This window comes from Phacochoerus africanus, chromosome 1 (genome assembly GCF_016906955.1).
Source record: "Phacochoerus africanus isolate WHEZ1 chromosome 1, ROS_Pafr_v1, whole genome shotgun sequence".
In the NCBI taxonomy this organism is placed as follows: Eukaryota; Metazoa; Chordata; class Mammalia; order Artiodactyla; family Suidae; genus Phacochoerus; species Phacochoerus africanus.
This window is the reverse complement of record NC_062544.1, coordinates 210,876,113-210,896,130: the sequence shown is the minus strand read 5'-3', so window position 1 is coordinate 210,896,130 and position 20,018 is coordinate 210,876,113. Positions and strand designations below refer to the sequence as shown.

Here is a 20,018-nt window from a genome sequence, read left to right as displayed (position 1 = left end):
CCTTTAACAACTGTGAATCACTGTATTTTACACCTGTAACTTAAGATTGTACAGCAGCTGTATTTCAATTCAAAAAAAAGATTAAATTCCGGTCCTCCTTTCTGCCGGTCTTTGACAGTGTAGAACATTGCAAAGAACATGGATTTTTAAAATTTATTTATTTAAATTTATTTTTGCATTGGAATATAGTTGCTTTACAATATTGTGCTACCTTCAGGTGTACAGTAAAGTGGCTCAGTTATGCATGTACATATACACATATCCATTTTTTTTTCAGATTCTTTTCCCATATAGGTTAGTGCAGGATATTGAATGGAGTTCTCTGTGCTATGCAGTAGGTCAGATCTTGGAGCTACACAGAGCTTGGTTCAGATCTCAGCTTCATTGTTCTAAACTGTGCAATCTTGGATCAAGGACCAAACTCTGCTGAGCCTCAGTTTTCTCATGTACAAAATGACGATAGTGCCTCCCTCCAATATTAATTGATGGAATTTAATTAATTAAGAAATACAAAGATTGATATGGTGGCAGGTACATAGTAGATGCTTGTTGTATATTAGCTCTTGGTAGCATCATGCCCTGTATGATCATCGGTGCAATAGCGTTTGTCTTATAGTAAAGGCAGCCCCCTAAGAATATCCTGAGAAATTTGCTATGTCTGTAAAATGATCTTGTTTTGAATTCTGTCATCCAAATGTATTTGGGTTACTCCCTTCTCATCATATTAAATTATTACTACTTGGATTATGACCAGTTAATACTGATATGAGAAACACATTTTATAACACAGACTGTTTTCTCTTACATTTATATATGTGTAGACAGCTGCTTAAATTGGTTTTATGGGCTCAAGATCATAATAAAAGGCAATTGCTGAGCAGTTTCTCTACTGTCCATTATTATCACCCAGTTGTCCTAACCTCCCAAATAAACGAAAGCAAAAGAGGTCAAGCACCTTCAACCAACAGGCAGCTTAATCTGTTAGATGGCCATTCACCTAGAGATGTAGGTATCCCCACGGACATGACCTCAGAGTATTATTGACTTCTACCATCTTTAATTGCATTAAACAATGGGCATTGCATTAAACACTGCATTAAACAACGGGCAGTCAAATGAAGAAATAGTCAAATAGACAAACAAAATGTGAGGAGGGGGCAGAGGTCTTGAAATGGAAAGTGCTGACACCCAGGCTTGATATCTTCATTTGCCAGCATATGGCATAGGGAGTTTGGTTGGTTACAGCCTCCCTGAGCTTTGAGCTTTTTATATATAAGAATAGTAATGTCTTCTCTGCCTGTCTCTCAGGACTGTTGTGAACCTGAAGTGAGAAGATCAATAAAAAGGTGATTTGTGAGCAGTCATGAGCTATATTCATAGGAAGGACTGAAACTTTTTAGAAAATTGGAAGAGCTGTCACAGGCTCAGCCATGGCAACAATGATAACAATAACAACAAGACAATACCAAAATGATAACCATTCAGGGCCATATAGGGGGCGTTTGGAGACTGCAGCAAAGGTAGGCTAGAAGGAGACTCCCAGGGCCATTTTGTAGGATTATATGCAAGATTGAAACTCGGTGCCTAACCTGTTAAACAAGATGCTCCTACAACTTGTTCCAACAAGAAATGAAGAGCGGAAAACTTGGAGATTGAAAGGATTCCTGGTTCTGAGCAGAAAGATGAAAATCACCCCATAGCAGATCCCTGATTTCCTCAGATTACTGTCTCCTGGTCTGAAGTTCCAGAAAATGGGTAAAGAAATTCCACCCCTGGTAAAATATTATGCTTTACGTACTCTTACCAGCTTCTGGAGCCTCTGAAGGGGTGAGGGAATCTGAGAAACCTCGGCAGAGATACATCCTACTTGGGGAATCTCAAAGATATTTAAAAGGTCTATGATGGATTCATTCTTCTTGCTCTGCCATGAATAGTCTCAGAAATTGTCAGGAGATAATGGGTTTTTCTCTTTTCTGACCTGACATAAAACTTACCAACAACCTCTTTATTCCTCCTCATTTTTGCTGCCTTCATCTGCTGTTTTGGATCTATTATATTTTATAAATTTCTCATAGCCTATTGATCTAGGTTTTCTAACTGAGCAGAGATTCCACATTCTACTATCCTTTGTCTTTTAAATTTTTTTTAACTTGGAATTTTGAACTTAGAGCATTAATACAGTAGGCAACTCTCACCTTATACAACTTGACTACTGGAGGGATTTTCAGACCATCTTCTGAGACTAGCTTGACTATTGGATCCTTGAGAGAATAGACTTGGGGGCCAGGGGAGCTTGAGTTCAATTTCCAGAGCTGCTTCATAATAGATATGATCTTGGGAAAGTCACTAAATCGGAATGAACTTAAGGGGCAAAGTGGAAATGAAGATAATATCACAGGATGATGAAAAATACTGCCCACCCACCAAGTACTCAGTAAACAGTAGCTGTGACTACAGTCCAGCTCTGTTTGCACAATTGCAGAGAATACTGGAAAGGAAAGGAAGATGTGAAGCAAGAAACTTGAGGCTCTAAGATGAATCATGACAGCTAACATACCCCAGGCTGGTCACTTTTCCTTACCTTAACTTGCTTCTTGTGGAGGAAGAATTGTTCCCAGTGGCCTGTTCACTCCAATTTTATACTGAAAGTTGGTAGATAGGCTTTATCTTTTAAAATATTATTTTTCAACCAACACATTGAAACAATTCCATTCAGTAAAATAAAAACTAAAATATTTAATACCTTTATTTGGTAACTATGAATGCATATATGTGTGCATGCGTGCACACACAAGCATATATTTTTTTCTTCTAGTTTTATTGAAATATATTTGACATTCAGCACTGTGTAAAGTTTAAGGTATGCAGTATGATTTGACTTACATACATCATGAAATGTTTACCACAGTAAGTTTATACACATATATTTATTGAACGAGGTTAATAGTCATTGGCAGTAACTCAGGTCTTGGAGCTTAGGAATTTAAATTATATTTCTAGTTGACATGTGATTGTGAAAGTACTCACCCATTTGTTTAATAAAAAGTGTAATACACACTACTATATATAAAATAGATAACAAACAAGGACCTACTGTATAGCACAGGGAACTACACTCAATTTTCTGTAATAACCTATAAGGGAAAAAAAATCTGAAATACGTGTATATATATATATGAAACTGAATCACTTTGCTTTACACAACAGTGTAAATCAACTCTATTCCGATACAAAAAGAACTCTATCAAGATTTGAAAAAAGATGTATTGAGCACTTGGAACGTACCAACTATATGCTCTTTCCAGTTTTAGATTTTATCTAGTGGTTATACTGACTATAATTCTCATAGGTATAGAACATATTCAGAAGAGTTGCAGTGGAATTTAGAAATAATCTGGATAATTGCCTCAATTTATTCATAGGGAAATTGAGGTGCAGAGACATTTTGATGAATTTCCCAAGGACACAGTGATCAGAGGTGCTATAAAAGGAAGTCTTGAACACTGTCTCTTAGCTTTGGCTGCACATTTGAATTACCTGAGGAAGTTTAAAAATATTTATGCCCAGGCTGGAACCCAGAAAAATGAATCAGAATCTCTTTAGAGGTGGGACCTAGGCATCCATATCAAAAAAAAAAAAAAATTCCTCAGTTGATTCCAATGTGCAAAATTAGGTCATCATCATTTCCTCAATAACAATGTCTTACCGTTTGTGTGTGTGTACGTGTGTGCTTAATTAGGTCATCAGTTAATGGAAATTCAGATTCACATATAAGGTTGATTAAAGAAATCAGAAACAAGAAGGCATAATTGTCACAAGCATTAGTCTTTCCACTGCAAAAACCCTTAGCCCTCGCCTCCAGGAGTTCATTTTCCTGCAGTAACCTCCTCATTCTCCTCTAGAACCTGCTGCTAGTCGAATCTCTTTCAGAGTCTTTTCTATAGATTATTCTACTAGTTCATTGTTTACAAGATAAAAGTCCTAAATACCTCATCCTAGCATGTAAAGGACGTGTCATCTGATCTTTGTTTACCTTTCCAGCCTCATTCACCATTTGGTTGGCAGATCGGCGCCCTCACTTGCCCCTCCCCCATAATGAAATTGTGCCTGATCCCTTTGAAACGCCCGCCCCCTTCCCTTCTCATCTGAGCAAATTTCTTCCAATCCTTTAAGGATGCCGCTCAGATTCTTCCTCTTCAAGATGCCTTCTGTCATCTGCCCTCTATGTTTCTACACTATTTTATACTATAATTTTTATTTTATTATGTTTTTATTTCTTTGACATATACACAATTTGACGGTATGGTATAGTTTTCCTTTTGTAATATATTTTCTCCCCTCATTAGGTTATCATGTAGTGGAACACGGAGGCTGAGTTTTGCTTATATACTTATCCATACAGCAGGCCCATGATACACATTGATTGAATGATGACTTCCAATAAAGGATGCCATTTGTATAGTAGCCAAAGATAGGATAAGCTAGGAAAGGATAAAATCGTAAATAAGTATATAAGGGCTCTATCTTTGCTTCTTCCACAAGTGCTTCTTTAGTCACTGAACTGCTATATATCCACTGATCCTCCTTCCTAGTACTTTTCTTTTGCAGGTGAGATGCATAAAAGTGCAGAAAATAAGATACGTTTGGAACAACTTAGAAGGACAATTCCAGAAAATCGGGTAAGTTGTTTGAGCAATTGCATCCAAAAAGAAAAATATTATCTCATAAATATTGTTGCTAGGAGTTCTCTGGTGGCACAATGGGTTAAGGATCCAGCACTGTCACTGTAGTGGCTCAGGTTGCTGCTATGGTATGGGTTCAATCCCAGGCCTGGGAACTTCCTCATGCTGAAGGCACAGCCAAAATAAATATTGTTGCTAAATATGTCTCTCTCATTATTATTATTTTAGTTCTTTGGAAGACTGGCTCAGTTCTGCCAAGATACATCTAAAATTCGGATCTGGCCTAACAACAGAAGAACAAGAGATTAGGTACCACTTGTATTGCTATCTATAGCAGCTCAAAACAACTGTTACCAGTTAGTCAAGTAGAGAGCCCAAGAAACAGTTATCTGAACTGATCAATATCAGAATATATTATAATGCTCTATTTAGTATTATTAAATTAAATGCTTTTTCATACATCATCTCACCTTATTGGAACAACCTTGTGAGGGAGTTAGAACAGATATTCTCCTCATTTCAATGTAACAGATGAGAAATCTGAGACTCAGAGAGGTTTAATAGCCTGAACAAGGTCACACAGATGGAAGGCATAGAAGAAGAAATACTTCTCTGACTGTAGGTTTAGTTCTCTTTCTCCTCTGCCTAATGCTTATGAAGGTTATTATAATAACAAGGTTGAATCAGTTTTGATTGCAATATAGATTATAGTATGATAACATAGGTAGATAATAATATGTAGAGCAGCAACAGAATACCATGCAAGACAGAGCTCCACAATTCTGAATTAGATACTGGGCAGAGGAGGGAGGTTGGGGAAGGGCGCTGGGTAGACTCTCAAGAGTCTGTTACTAATTCACTGTGTGACTTTGAGCAAGTAGGTTCTCCTTTCTGGGCTTTAGTTTCCTAATTATTAAAAAAGAGGAGGAGAACTCTGCAAATGGGTTAAGTTACTATGACTAAGTTTCTATGATTCTTGCTTTCCCCTCTACCCCATTTTGGGGTGGAGTTAGGTGGTACTTTGAAGAGACCCAGGGTCTACAGCATCAGCATCATGTGCATGTACAATCCCAGACCACACTTCACCCTTATTGAATCAGAACCTTCCTATTAGCAAGATCACAAGGGTATCTATGAACTTTAAACTTTGAGAAGTATTGCTGTAGTACATTCTGTTAAGCTCTTTGGTCTAAGCATTCATGTGGAAGGCACAGAGAAAGGATTTAGTATTCTGAACAGCAAAATAACTCACAGAGGCTCATTGCTTTGCATAATCAAAGAAACATATCTCCGAGTTTTCAATCAAAAGGCTGTGTAACTCTGTTATGGAGCTATTTTTGAGAACTCAACACCTTTTTATTCACATTAAAATGAATTCTGCCACTTCCTAAAATTAAATAGGAGTAGGAAAGTAGGTACCGTATTCCTCTTCAGTAACACCATTTTCTTGTAATGAGTCCTCCATCCCACATCCATGAAGCCAGAGTTGAGAGAATGTCAATCCTGAAACTACATGAATAGAACAGTGACTAAAACGACATATCCAAATTACCATCAGGGAAATATTTAGACCTCAGGAAGAGTCTAGTTCAATAAATGCAAAATGAGCAAGTTTATTGGTTTTGCCCCTGGAAACCCTCCCCTTCCCCAGTTCGTTTGAGAAAGATAGGGATGTTCTGTAATAAGTGAGGCTTGTGTTGCTACAACAGGCATGAAGGGCAACATGGAGTAGACTTTTTTTGAATGGGTGAGAAATGAGTTTCATTTTTATTACTAGTAAGTGATCTATGATCTTTCCCTATAGGAGGTTAATATGTGGGCCAAATACTATCGATGTTGAAATCACACCTGTCTGGAAACTGCTCATCAAGGAGGTAATCAGTATTTTCTCTTGGTGCTGGCTAGAAAATAACAAAGTTTGGTTCTGGTCAAATAATCGAGAATGCTGCTTGTTAATAATAACTGTACTTTGGGATATTTTCAAAGAATGTGAGGCATAAGCATATCTCTACTCTTTCTTGGAATCCATTTTTGGACACACATAGCCTGTTACAGCATAAGATGGGACCCTTGTCTATCTACTTATTCTTTAATAACTGGATGAACACAAGGTTTCTTCTCTTTCTTTTGAATCCTATGCTTTTGATCCTGTCTCCTCTCTGTGAAATTAAAGTAATAATCAAAACTTAACTCAATCCCTTTCTTATGGGCAACATACACAATGTCCTCAACATCCAAAATTTTCTCAACATCTCTTCAGCCTTGTTAGTTCTATCTTTCTCAATGTGTGTGTGGGACAGAAAGAAAGATCTGACCATCATTTACTAAGTTGAATTTTTTCCTCTTTGACTCTATCACTGGGCTTACTTTTCATTTTACAGTGACTATTTCTGACACTATAACCATACTGCTGTACTCTGCGTCCTCTCTTGCACTTACCTTCTTCTTTTCTGCCTTAAAAAAGGCTTACTAAACTCAAAACTCAAGCTACTTTCTCAATGTTTCTAGCAAGCTTTAAAGCATGAAAGAGAGCAGATGAAACTGATAAGAAAATTTCTGTGCATCTGTTCTCTAACCAGAGGCGAGGACTGCTGTTCCCAGTTGAGAAAGATGGAAATCAACCAGAGGGAATTTGAGGAAAGGCACAAAATGTTTTTAACCAAAGCAGGACTACAACTGTTGGAGTTAATCTCTACTTTCTCCCATAGTGCTCTAGATGCTCAATTCCAGATTACAACTTTTAGCCTGGTTCTCTATGAGAAAATTTAGCCTTCGAATCTACATTCATCTAAAATACTTTAATGGCTGCAGCTATGGCAATGTTGTGTCACAGAGAAGAATGATAAACCAGAAAGAATTTTAACTTTGTAAACCCGACCTACTTCTTCATGCTTCTGAAGGCCAGTGAATGCCAATTGGACATAATAATATCTGTTCCTCACATACCTGTTGTGATGGTCAACATGAGGATACATTAGATAAAACTGTAAAATTATAAGGCACTGTGGTGATGAAAAGTAAGTGCTCTAGGGCCAGATTGCCTGGGTTCAAGCCCTTGTCTGTGATAGCTGTGGCTGTGCCCTCGGGCAAGTTTCTCAAGATCTAAGGCTTACTTCCTTCATCTTTACAATGGCGATAAGTAATAATAACTTCTAGTTAAAAAGATAATTATGGGAATTAAATGAGGAAATGCAGGTAAAGTTGCTTAGCACAGAGTATGGTGCATGCCAATTGCTGCATAAATGTAGTAAGAATAAGAATTTTTTTTTTTTGTCTTTTTGCCATTTCTTGGGCCACTCCTGCGGCATATGGAGGTTCCCAGGCTAGGGGTTGAATCAGAGCTGTAGCTGCCGGCCTACGCCAGAGCCACAGCAACGCGGGATCCAAGCTGTGTCTGCAACCCACACCACAGCTCACGGCAACGCCGGATCCTTAACCCACTGAGCAAGGCCAGGGATCGAACCTGCAACCTCATGGTTCCTCATCGGATTCGTTAACCAATGAGCCACGACGGGAACTCCAAGAATAAGAATATTGTGTGAGATGTTTTATGTCATGGAGATGATTATGATACCAAGCCAATGAAGAGCTGAGTGTAAAGCCTAAATATCTTGCTTGTCTTCCTGTTTTTATGTCTGCCAACAGGTTTTAAATCCATTTTATATATTTCAACTCTTCAGTGTCTGTCTGTGGTTTAGTGAAGATTATAAGGAGTACGCTTTTGCCATCATAATCATGTCCATCATTTCCATAGCTTTGACAGTGTATGATCTCAGAGAGGTGAGTTTTTCTGCCAAACCTATGGTCTCAGAAAGGAAGAATTGTGACTGTGCTAAAATTTTGTTAGAAAAAAGTATAATTGGGAAATAATCATTGCCCTCTCCATAACAAAGGAGAACAAGTTTATAAATATCTAGCACAATAGCTAGTGCTCAAGTGTTAGTTCTTTGCCCTTCTTCAATGCCTAACATTCAAGTTATTTTTTCTCGCTCTTTAGCTTACTATGCCTGAATAGGCCAATTTGTGAATCTAGTATAAACGAAAGCATCTATGTAGAGAGCACTGATGGATCTTGAAGATGGTGGAAGAGGGGTAGAGGTGGAGGAATCTTTAATATTTAACAAAGGAGTGCGTAATATTTTTGCCGTTTATGTTTGGTTGGTACACATTTGTCAAAACCCCAGTCCAACTCTTGCCTTTCCCTGTGCCTATATTGGGGATTCCAGGTGCCATTGGGGTTAAAAAAAAAAAAAAATCACACAGTATGTGTTAGTTGATGGCACTATAAATCCATGAATACCAGCCTCTTCGGGGCAAGTTTTCTGTGTCTCTCTGGCCAACATGCTCTCCCATTCTTTGAAATTAAAGTTTCAAACCAAAGCTTCCTTCAAGTTTCTTAGATACCTAACAACCCACATTCCACATTTTTCTCTACTTCAGCTGATAATCTCATTGCTTTTTTTGCAAAGATAGAGACTGTAGGACAGGAATTTGCTCAACTCCCCACTGTCCAACTGCAGGTGACTTTTGTCACCATCCCCTTCCTGCCCTGATATCTCATAACAGAGGAGGAAGTGCCCTTTGCTTGTGCTTCGGAGAGCATCCTTTCCTACCTTCTCGGCATGCTCATGGGGTCAGTGAATAACTCCTTCTGCCTCTTTCTCCTCAAGTGCTTTCCCATCAGTATTTAAACATGCTCAAGCTTCTTCCAACTTAAAAAAAGAAAAAACTGGGAGTCAGTGCTGTGGCCTAGTGGGTCAAGACTCTGACTTGTAGCAGCTCAGTCGCTATGGAGGTGCAGGTTTGATCCTTGTCTGGGGTGGTGGGCTAAAGGCCATGGGTGAGGCTTGGATTCAATCACTGGCTAGCCTGGGAACTTCAATATACCTTGGGTGTGGCCATAATATTAAAAGAAGAAAAAGAAAAAACGTAAACATGAAAAGAATTCCTTCTTTTGGTCATGCTTCTAACTTCAGCTACTACGCTACTATTTTTCTCCCTTTTATAGCAAAACTTCTCCACCTGTTTATGCTCTCCCTCTCTCTCTTTTAGCCACACCTGTGGCATGTGGTAATTCCCTGGCCAAGGATCAAACTCGAGCCACAGCAGTAACCGGAGCCACAGCAGTGACCACACCTGAGCCTTAACCTGCTGAGCCACTAGGGAACTCTGTACCCTCTCTTCGTTTACTCATCCTTTTCTCCTTTCTCACCTGTACTGAGCTGGTTTCCTCTCTCATGTCTCCATTCAAACAACTCTTGTTAAGGCCAACATTATAATGCTAAGGCTCATAGATAGTTTTAAAATTAAAAAAAACAATACCTCTTTTTTAACTAGTTAGTTTTTTTTCCTTACTAGAAGAAGTAATATATGGTCATAAGAAAGAAAAGTTCAAACAGAAGTAAACAGTGTAAGTGAGAAGTAAATATTCCTCCCACTTCAGTTCTTCATTATCCTTATACCATATATATACTAATGACTTCCAAATTTTTATATGTGTCTCAAGTCCAAATGTCTCTTATGAGTTTAAGACTCATATATCAACATCCTATTTTGATTTGATGTCACTTCTCCAGGGAAAATTTCTATTGCTTAGCTATATATGGTCCCAAAGCACTTTGTTTTTTTCTTTTCAATTGTGATGATATATTTATATGTGTGATTATTTGATTTAATGTATTTCTTCTAGTAGATCGTGAATCCTTGATGGTAAGAACCATATCTGGGAGTTCCCTCTGTAGCTCAGTGGTAATGAACCCGACTAGTATCCATGAGGATGTGGTTTTGATCCCTGGCCTCACTCAGTGGGTTGGGCATCCAGCGTTGCCATGAGCTGTCATGTAGGTCGCAGATGCAGCTCAGATCCCGTGTTACTGTGGCTGTGATGTAGGCTGGAAGCTATAGCTCCAATTCGACCCCTCGCCTGGAAGCATCTGTGTGCTGCAGGTGCAGCCCTAAAACAAAAAAAGAACCATATCTGTCTTGTTGACGTTTCTCCCCCGACCTTTTAGCATAGCCCCCGATACATAAGGGTTGTTCAATAAGTATTGAGAGAGTGCACAAATGAATAAAAGAATAACTTAACAGCAGAACACTCTTTCATCTTATGTTATTCTATTGATAATTCTTGGGACATATTAAACAGATTTGTAAGTGATTTGAAGCAGGAGATTTAGGGGGTATCTTAAATAAAAAAATCGGAATAAAAAAATGAAAACACTAAATGATTGGAATGTTTAAACCCCAACCATATAAAAGGTCTTTCACATAGTAGTTTCTTAATAAATGTGAAATCAAATATAATTTTGTTATTGTTTTTGTCTCCCCCCTTATTTATTCATTCTCAATATCCCATGTATTTCATATACCATAACAGCAAATATTATGAGGAAATTGCAAGAACCATTAAACTCCTTATAAAGTAATAGATGAGGAACTCTGATATGGGATGACTTGAAGCTGAAATAACGCTTGGTTTTTGAAGCTATTTAGGTATAAATGTATATCTCGAATGATCAAAGTTCTTTTGGGTAGACTGAACACAGTGAGAAATTCCTTTCTACTAAAGAACACGTACTTCTTGTCACTGGTTAAGAGCAGCGTGAGGTTGGATGCTTTTTCAATTGTGTAGGAGGCTGCTTAGTCTTGTTTTTAGACAGCACACCCAGTTGGCTCCACCTTTAAAGAAGGCTAGCACTTTACTGAATATTATCTGGGATCTATCCTCAGGTAGAAAAGGCTTTTCCTATTTCTGTTCTTCTTTTTCAGCAATCCGTAAAGCTCCACCATTTAGTTGAATCACATAATAACATTACAGTCTCTGTATATGGGAAAACAGGTAAGTCTCTTCACTTCAGACCTTTGTGCTATCCACGTGAAATCGGAAAAGGATTTAAGTGGGTATTTCTGATTCTTCCTACTACTCTCATCCTCATGTGTATCTTTTCCTGTGCATTTACTTAAAGGGATGAGGAACTTCAGATTTTTTTTTTAACCTTTAAAAAAACCTTTGAGGTAAAACTGACATGGACATACAATACACTGAACATATTTGAAGTGTATAATTTGATATTTCTTGATATGTGTACCTACCATGAAACCATCACTGCAATAAAGATGACTATCCATTACCCCTAAAACTTGCCTTATAGCTGTTTTAATCTTCCCTCTCAGCCTTTCTGCTCATCTCCATCCTCAGGCAACCCCTTTGCATGTTTAGGATATTTTATAAATGGTGTTGTACCGAATGCGCTTTTTGTCTTTTATAATACATTCTGGGTTAATTTCATTGGGATCCAAGTTCATGATAATTTTGAAGTTCATCAATTTTGTTAAGAATATTAATAGTTTATTCCCTTTCACTCCTGGGTAGAATTCCATATTAGACAGAATATCCCAAACTAGATAGACTAGTTTGATCATCCATTCACGTATTGATGGAAATTTGAGTCGTTTCCAGTTTTGGGCTTTTACAAATAATGCCACCTAAATATTTGGGTTCAAGTCTTTCTATGGACATACACTTTTATTTCTTATGGGAAAATACTTAACTGTTTAATGGCTGAGTTACATGGTAAATAAAGCTTCCAAACTATTTTCCAAAGTGGTTGTACCATTTTACATTCCCACCAACAGGGTATAACAATTCTAGTTGCTCCGCATTCTTGTCAGCACTCGATGTGGCTGGTTTTTTTTTTTTTTTTTAATTTTAGTGATTTTAATAGATGAGTGGTAGTATCTCATTGTTGTTTTAATTTGCATTTTCCTAATGACTAATGGCTTGAGCACCTTTTCAAGTGCTTATTTGCTATTTGTATATCCTCTCTGGTGACCTGTGTGTTCAAATCTTTTTCTTATTAGATTTTTTTTTATTATTAAATTTTGAAGTTCTTTCTACCTCCTAGGTTCAAGTCTTTTTTTCATTCGTATAGGTTTTTGGTGTGGTGTCCTTTTTGCAGACAATAGTGTTGTAGACTCTCTTACTTTTGGTCTCTGGCCCCCTCGTGGCTGAAGTTGGTATGGGGGCTTGCTGTAGGCTTCCTGATGGGAGGGACTGATGCCTGCCCACTGGTAGGTGGAGCTGATTCCTATCCCTCTGGTGGGTGGGGCTTTGTCTCTGGGTGTGATTAGAGGTGGCTGTGTGCCTGGGGGGGTTTTAGGCAGCCTGTTTACTGATGGGTGGGGCTGTGATCCTGCCTGCATTGTTATTTGTCCTGAGGCTTCTCAGGTTTGATGGGTGGGGCCAGATTTTCCCAAAATGGCCACTTCCAGAGAAAGGCATGCTGCTGAATATTCTCAAGAGCTTTGCCTCCAATGTCCTTCCCCCACAACAAGCCACAGTCACTCCCTGTTTTCCCAGGAGATCCTCCAAGAACTGCAGTCAGGTCCAACCCAGATTCCTATGGAAACTTTGCTTTGCCCTGGGACCTGGTGCACGTGAAAGTCTGTGTGGGCCTTTCAAGAATGGGGTCTCTGTTTACCCCAGTCCTGTGGAGCTCCTGCACACAAGCTCTGGCCTTCATTGCCAGATGCTCTGGGGGCTCTCTCTCCCAATGCCAGATCCCCAGGTCTGGGGATTTGACGTGGGGCCCTGAACTCTCACTCCTATAGGTGAGTCTCAGTGATACAGTTACTTTCCAGTCTGTGGGGTTTTCCACCCAGTGGTTATGGGGTTGCTTATATTGCATAATTGCCCCTCCAACCTCTTGATGTGGCCTCCTCCATGTCTTCTGGAGTAGGATATGTTTTTGAAAGTTTCCTGTCCCTTTGGTTGAAAGCTGCTCAGCATTTGGTTGTAATTTTATTGTTTTTATGAGAGAAGTTGAGTTCCAGTCCTTCTATTCCGCCATCTTAATCCCATCTCCTTTTTTTTTTTTTTCATTTTTTAATGGTTTCCTTTGCTGTGCAAAAGCTTTTAGGTTTGACTTCAAGTCTTTTTTTCAGATGTGATTTGAAAATATTTTATCTCGGTCTGTAACTTATCTATTCATTCCCTTTATAGTGTCTTTAAAAGGATGATGTTTTTACTTTTGTTAAAGTCTAATTTAACAGTTTTTTCTTTTGTGGATCATGTTTTTGTGTCATACCTAATACTCTGCCTGATTCAAGGTCACCAAGATTTTCTCTGTTGTCTTCCAGAGGTATAGTTTTAAGTTTTAAATTTTGGTCTCTATTGTATTTTGGGAGGGGTTGTTTGCTTGCTTTTTGTTTTGTTTGCTTGAAGTTCATTTTTTACAGATAGATATTCAAATGTCTCAATACCATATGTTGAAAAGACCATCCTTTCTTCATTAAATTGTCTTTGTACCTTTGTCAAAAATCAGTTTTCTGTACACGGGTGGATCTATTTATGGCTCCTTGTCCTATTCATCCTATTCTACTGTTCTTTTGGCTTGTCTCTATAGCAATGCTACATAAAAGCAATACTTTATAAGTATTGAAATATAATGTTAGTCCTCCGGCTGTGTTCTCTTCCAAAGCTGTTTTGGTAATATTGGGCTCTTTGCATTTCCATGTCTTTAAGAATCAGCCTCTCAATTTCTACCAAAAAACCTGCAGGGATTTTGATTGGGATTGTGTTGAATATATAGATCAACTTGTGAAAAATTGATTTGTCAACAAATTGGCTCCTGTGACCTATAGATATGGTGTCTTTCTCCATTTATTTGTCTTTTTTGATTTCTCTCAGTAGTGTTTTATAGTTTTTAGTACAAAATTTCCTATTCTTTCTCAGATTTATTCTTAAATGTTTCATATTTTGATGCTCCCACCCCCTTTTTTTTTGGCTGCACTACAGCGTACGGAGTTCCCAGGCCAGGGATCAGATCTCAGCCGCAAGTTGCCTCCTATACCACAGCTGCAGCAATGCCAGATCCTTTAACTCACTGTGCTGGGCAGGCATCAAATCCATGTCCCAGTGCTCCTGAGATCTCATTATGCCACAGTGGGAACTCCTGATGCTTTTAAAATTATATATATATATATAATTTTTTTTTTTTTAATGTGGAGGTTCCCAGGCCTGGGGTCAAACCTGTGCCACTGCAGCAACCCAAGATGCTGCAGGGACAATGCTGGGTCCTTAACTTACTAAATCACGAGGGAACCCCCTAAAATGATGTTTGTAAATGCAAATATCCCATTGTTCATTTACCAGTAGTTTCCTCCTATGTGTCTACTGATTACTAGCCTGCTGAATACTAAAGGAGGCCCCTTTGGACCTTTGTGGCTCTCTCTCTGCACAGTTACCTTTTCTTCAGTGCTCTGTGCTGTGATCTCAAGCCACCTTAATCTCTATAGACTTTTATCTCTGTTCTAAACTAAGATTCTTCTGGACTTTGTCTGGGTTCCCCCACCATGCATAGTGGCCTGGAAATCCTCTAAAGGCAGTAAACTGAGAAATTACAGGGCACCTTCATTTGTTTCCTATTCCTTTGTTGCTTATTTTTAGCCTCTAAAACCATTGTTTCATATACTTTTCGTGACTTTTGGTTGTTTCATGTGGGAAAAATAGATTTGTTCCTTTTTGCTACGTCTCTGCTAGAAATGAATCTTTATCTTTTGCAAATGTACTGATCACCTTCTCGCCTTAACTTTTTATGAGAACATGTTTTACAAGTATACAATAGTGGATAGAATACAATAATGAATCCTATGTATCTGTCAACCAGATTCAATTATTATCAACTCACTGAATCTTATTTTCATCTGTTCTACTTCCTCCTTCACCCTGCATTATTTTTAAACTATTTTAGATGTCATTTAATTTCTTTTGAAAACATTTCAGTATATGTCTAAAATGTGAAGACTCCTTTTAAATTCACTTATCACATCTTAAAAAACATAATTAAAAAATCAACTATACAAGCAGTATTCAAATTTCCATAATTGAATAACAAGTTTTTGTATATATATGTATATATATATATCATATGTATATGATATGTAATATATGATAGAGCTATTATATATATATATTCAAATCAGGATTCAAATAAAGTCCATATACTGCAATTGGTTATGTTTCAAGATTTATTTAATCCAGACTTTCCCTCCTCCATATCCTATTTTTTCCCTCACATATTTTTTGTTGTGGTGGTTCATCCTGTGGTTTCCACAGTTTTGAGTATATTGATTGCATATTCATGCAACAATTGAAAATGATTTTCTACACCTTGTACTTCCTATAAACTGATAGTTAGGTCTAAGGCTGGAATTTTTGGCAAGTACAATAGTTGGTATTATGAATTCCTAATAGGAGGTACATAGTATTTATCTTTTTCTTGTGATATTAGCAGACATAAATCCTCATGACCTAAATTTATTATGTCATTAAGAGCTTAAAATCCATGCCATCTTCATACCTTAAGTGTAATATTTCTATAAAGAAAGATGATCTTCCTCAATTATTTCTTCACCCTGAGATTCAGTTTGTTTAAGAAAGATGGGAGAAATATCTGGCTAGTTCTCTTTATTTACCAGCTTTCAAAATAATGGGTTGAGCCTCTCGCATTTTCCAAATTTTTTGTGTCATTATGGATGTATAATATTAACATGGTTGGTATATTTTAATCCATTGCAATTTTTATTCTTGTTGTTGCTCAAGTTGCCCATCTTGGCCATTCAGAACTTTTTCAGGTTGATTCTTGAATTCATTCGACATGACCCCAGTAGTCTTTGAACTTTTTATTGTTTTATGCTATGATTAGATATTCCAGGTTCATCTTGGACAATTCCTGCTCCAAACCTGGACACATCCATTTACCAAAGACCTCTTAGACATGGTGCTTAGAGACCTCAAACAGAGTGTTAGGAGTGCTCATTTCTACTCTGTTCATGGTTTCCAAGCCTTTTCAGAAGATAGACCTAAGGAAGAATATTTTAAAGATAGCATAAACTATGAGTTCATTTTGATATTTCTAGTTTGTTTGGAATTACTGGTTTTTTACTTACCTTTGTTGATAGTACTTTTGTTTCTCCTTTCTCTGTACCCAAAGTCCTGATTCTCAATGACAGCAACAAATTACTCATTTGCTTCATCCCATTAATCTCACAATGATATCGGAGTAACAAAACAACACACCCAGCAACAGTATGATTCCTAAAAACAATTCAAGGGGTTTTTTTTTAGAGCTCTTCCTTTCTCTTATTTGTGATACACCACTAGAAAGGTACAAATTATACATTTTTAATTTATTTATTTAGTCTTTTTAGGGCTGCATCTGTGGCATATGGAGGCTCCCAGGTTAGGGGTCCAATCAGAGCTGTATGCCGGCCTACACCATGGCCACAACACCACCAGATCTGAGCTGCATCTGCAACATGCACCACAGCTTCTGGCAACACTGGATCCTTAACCTACTGAGCGAGGCCAGGGATAGAACCTGCATCATCATGGATACTAGTCAGATTCACTTCTGCTGAGCCACAATGGGAACTCCACAAATTATAGTTTAAAAATACGTGTTTTAAAGTCACTCAAAATAATTCTTCTCTGTATGGTTTTGCCAAAAACTTGATAGGTTCATCATTTTCCTTTAGACTTTTAGTGGTAGCTTCTCAAATTTATTTTTGTGTTAGTTTCTGTAGATATTATATAAAATATCTACATGATTTGAAAGTTAAATCTATAAGACAAAAGACCTTCAGGGGAGAATACTTCCTAGTCCTCCTCTGTGTACCTTATGTACTCATATTCACAATAGTAATCATTTTTTGTGGGTTTTCTTTTTTTTATTTAAAAATGCAAATTATATATAATAGTCATAGTGATATAGTATATGTACAGAATAGGATATATATTTACACTGCTTCTTCTTAGATATCAGGGGTATGTCATACAGGTTTAACTTCTGTTTCCTGGTGTGAATGCTACATACTTAATGCTATTTCCCAGGGACTCTTTCAGAGCAGTATATGTAGATATTTTTCATTCATTATTTCATCTGCATAATACTCTCTTGTGCGGAGGAACCATTGTTGTTCAATCAGCTCTTAATTGAAGGATTTGTTTCCCAGCCTTTTACCATCACAAACAGTGGTGTAATAAAGAGCCTTGTGCATTATCTTTTAATATTTTTACCAGTCTATCTTTGGTATAGATTTCAAGAAGTAAAGCAGCTCAGTTAAATAATAGATGGATATGTATATTTTGATAGATGGGTATTGCCAAACTTTTTTCATAGACAATATACCAGTTTTCATTTGTACCAGAAATGTGTGAATGTAATGTACCAGTTTCTTCAGTCTTCCAACAGAACATGTTGACAAACTTTTAGGTTTTGTGGGGTTTTTTGGTTTGTTTTTTGTTTTTTTAGGCCCACACCCATGGCATATGGAAGTTCTCAGGCTAGGAACTGTAGTCGTAGCAATCGGAGCTGTAGCTTCCAGCCTACACCACAGCCACAGCAATGCAGGATCCGAGCTTCATCTGCCACCTACACCACAGCTCACGGCAATGCTGGATCCTTAACCCACTCAGTGAGGCCAGGGGTCAAATCCACATCCTCATGGATGCTAGTTGGGTTCATTAACCACTGAGCCACGATGGAAACTCCACTTTTAGATTTTTCTAACCAGATAGGTGAGCAGTGCTATGTCACCTTTATTTCTTTTCTTTTTTTTTTGTTTCTTTTTTTCTTGTAGGAAATAGTTTACAACATACAAAAATTCACAATAGTAGATCAAATAGCTTTTTTCTTGAACCATTTGAATAAGTTGCTGACATGTAGCTCCATGACCTCCATGATACAAGTACACTCCATACGTTAATGTACATATATCTTAAAGTCAGGGCGTTCTTCTACATAAACCACCATGTAAACATTAATATTAGGATGTTAATATTGAATTATACCAACAAGTACTCAGATCCATTCCAATTTTGCCAAGCGTCTCAATAACTTTATGGGAAAGGATCCAAGATCACATGATATTGTTTGCTATGTCTCTTTAATCTTCTTTAATCTTTCTTTGACTTTCCTGACTTCGACTCTTTCAACTCTGGTTATTTTGTAGCATGTCTTTAGATTTGGATTGGCCAGATAGTCCCTTATCATTAAATTCAGTTTATGCATTGTTGGCTGGAATATTACAAAAGTGGTTCCATGTTCTCACTGCTTCCTCTCAGGTTGTGCATAATTTAAATTTGTCTGGTTTCTGGTGATATTAACTTGGATTACTTAATTAAACAGTGTCTGCTAGATTTTCTGACTGTAAATTTACTTTCTTCTCTTTGCAATTAATAGTTATTTTGTCGACTGAAACTTTGAGACTACATAAATAAACCACCCTCATCAATTTTTCACCCACTAGTTTTAGTAGCCATTGGTGTTTCTTGACTAGATTATTACTTTGATGATTGCCAAATGGTGATTTTCTAATTTTCTCTCCTTCTACATTAAATAATTGCCAATTTACTGTAAGGAAAAGCTATCTTTTCTCCTCATTTATTTACTTACTTATGCCATTATGCACTAATGAATTCCTATTGTATTTGATAGATTATTGTTCATTATTATCATTATTTATTTTGATACTCAAATTGTTACAGATGTAGGCAGTGAGAGCCCCTTAAGTTAGCTTTGATATATTTTTGATTTGTCCCTGTCAGTCTTTGAGCACTTCCCTACCTAATGGCACAGCAGAATGTTCTGTCTTATACTTTTCTTGGCCCAGCATTGTAATTAGCCACTTTCTTGAAAGAACCCTTGCTTTTTTTTGAAGGGAGATAAAATTAAGAAGCCAAAATTTTGGCACTGGATGTACACTTTATTGTTGATTTTTCACTGTTCCTGGACCCTTTCAGAGAACAGATATAAAGAATATACATATAAAAAAAGACAAGAAAATATATTTGCGTATATTCTTTTATGCATACAATTCACGTCTATATTATTTAACTATCTATTGAAAACTATCAGTTTTACACTGTGGTCTCCAATTCTAGTCCAATACCAGAGAATCCATTCTGCTTTTATTTCTGATTCTACTTGTAACTTCCTTTCTTCAGTGAGCCTCATTAGCCTCATTATATCTAGTTGCTGTATCAGTTCAGCCTTTTTTTTTTTTTTTGGTCTTTTTGGCTTTTCTTGAGCCGCTCCGCAGCATATGGAGGTTCCCAGGCTAGGGGTCCCATCAGAGCTGTAGCCACCGGCCTACGCCAGAGCCACAGCAATGTGGGATCCGAGCCGCATCTGTGGCCTACACCAAAGCTCACAGCAACGCCAGATCCTTAACCCACTGAGCAAGGCCAGGGATCAAACCTGCAACCTCATGGTTCCTAGTTGGATTCGTTAACCACTGCGCCATGACGGGAACTCCCTCAGTTCAGCCTTTTAA

General features: G+C 37.6%; 1 protein-coding gene across 3 annotated transcripts in view; it reads left to right on the top strand.

Moving 5' to 3' along the window:
- ATP13A4 (ATPase 13A4) overlaps positions 1-20,018 on the top strand; it is a 159,870-nt gene that overhangs the window by 59,445 nt on the left and 80,407 nt on the right. For all 3 annotated transcript variants that reach the window (XM_047788920.1, XM_047788911.1, XM_047788928.1), the window contains exons 4-8: positions 4,609-4,679; positions 4,911-4,991; positions 6,487-6,556; positions 8,328-8,462; positions 11,451-11,520. In XM_047788920.1, the coding sequence (XP_047644876.1) occupies positions 4,609-4,679; positions 4,911-4,991; positions 6,487-6,556; positions 8,328-8,462; positions 11,451-11,520 (427 nt within the window). The remainder of the gene's footprint in view (positions 1-4,608; positions 4,680-4,910; positions 4,992-6,486; positions 6,557-8,327; positions 8,463-11,450; positions 11,521-20,018) is intronic.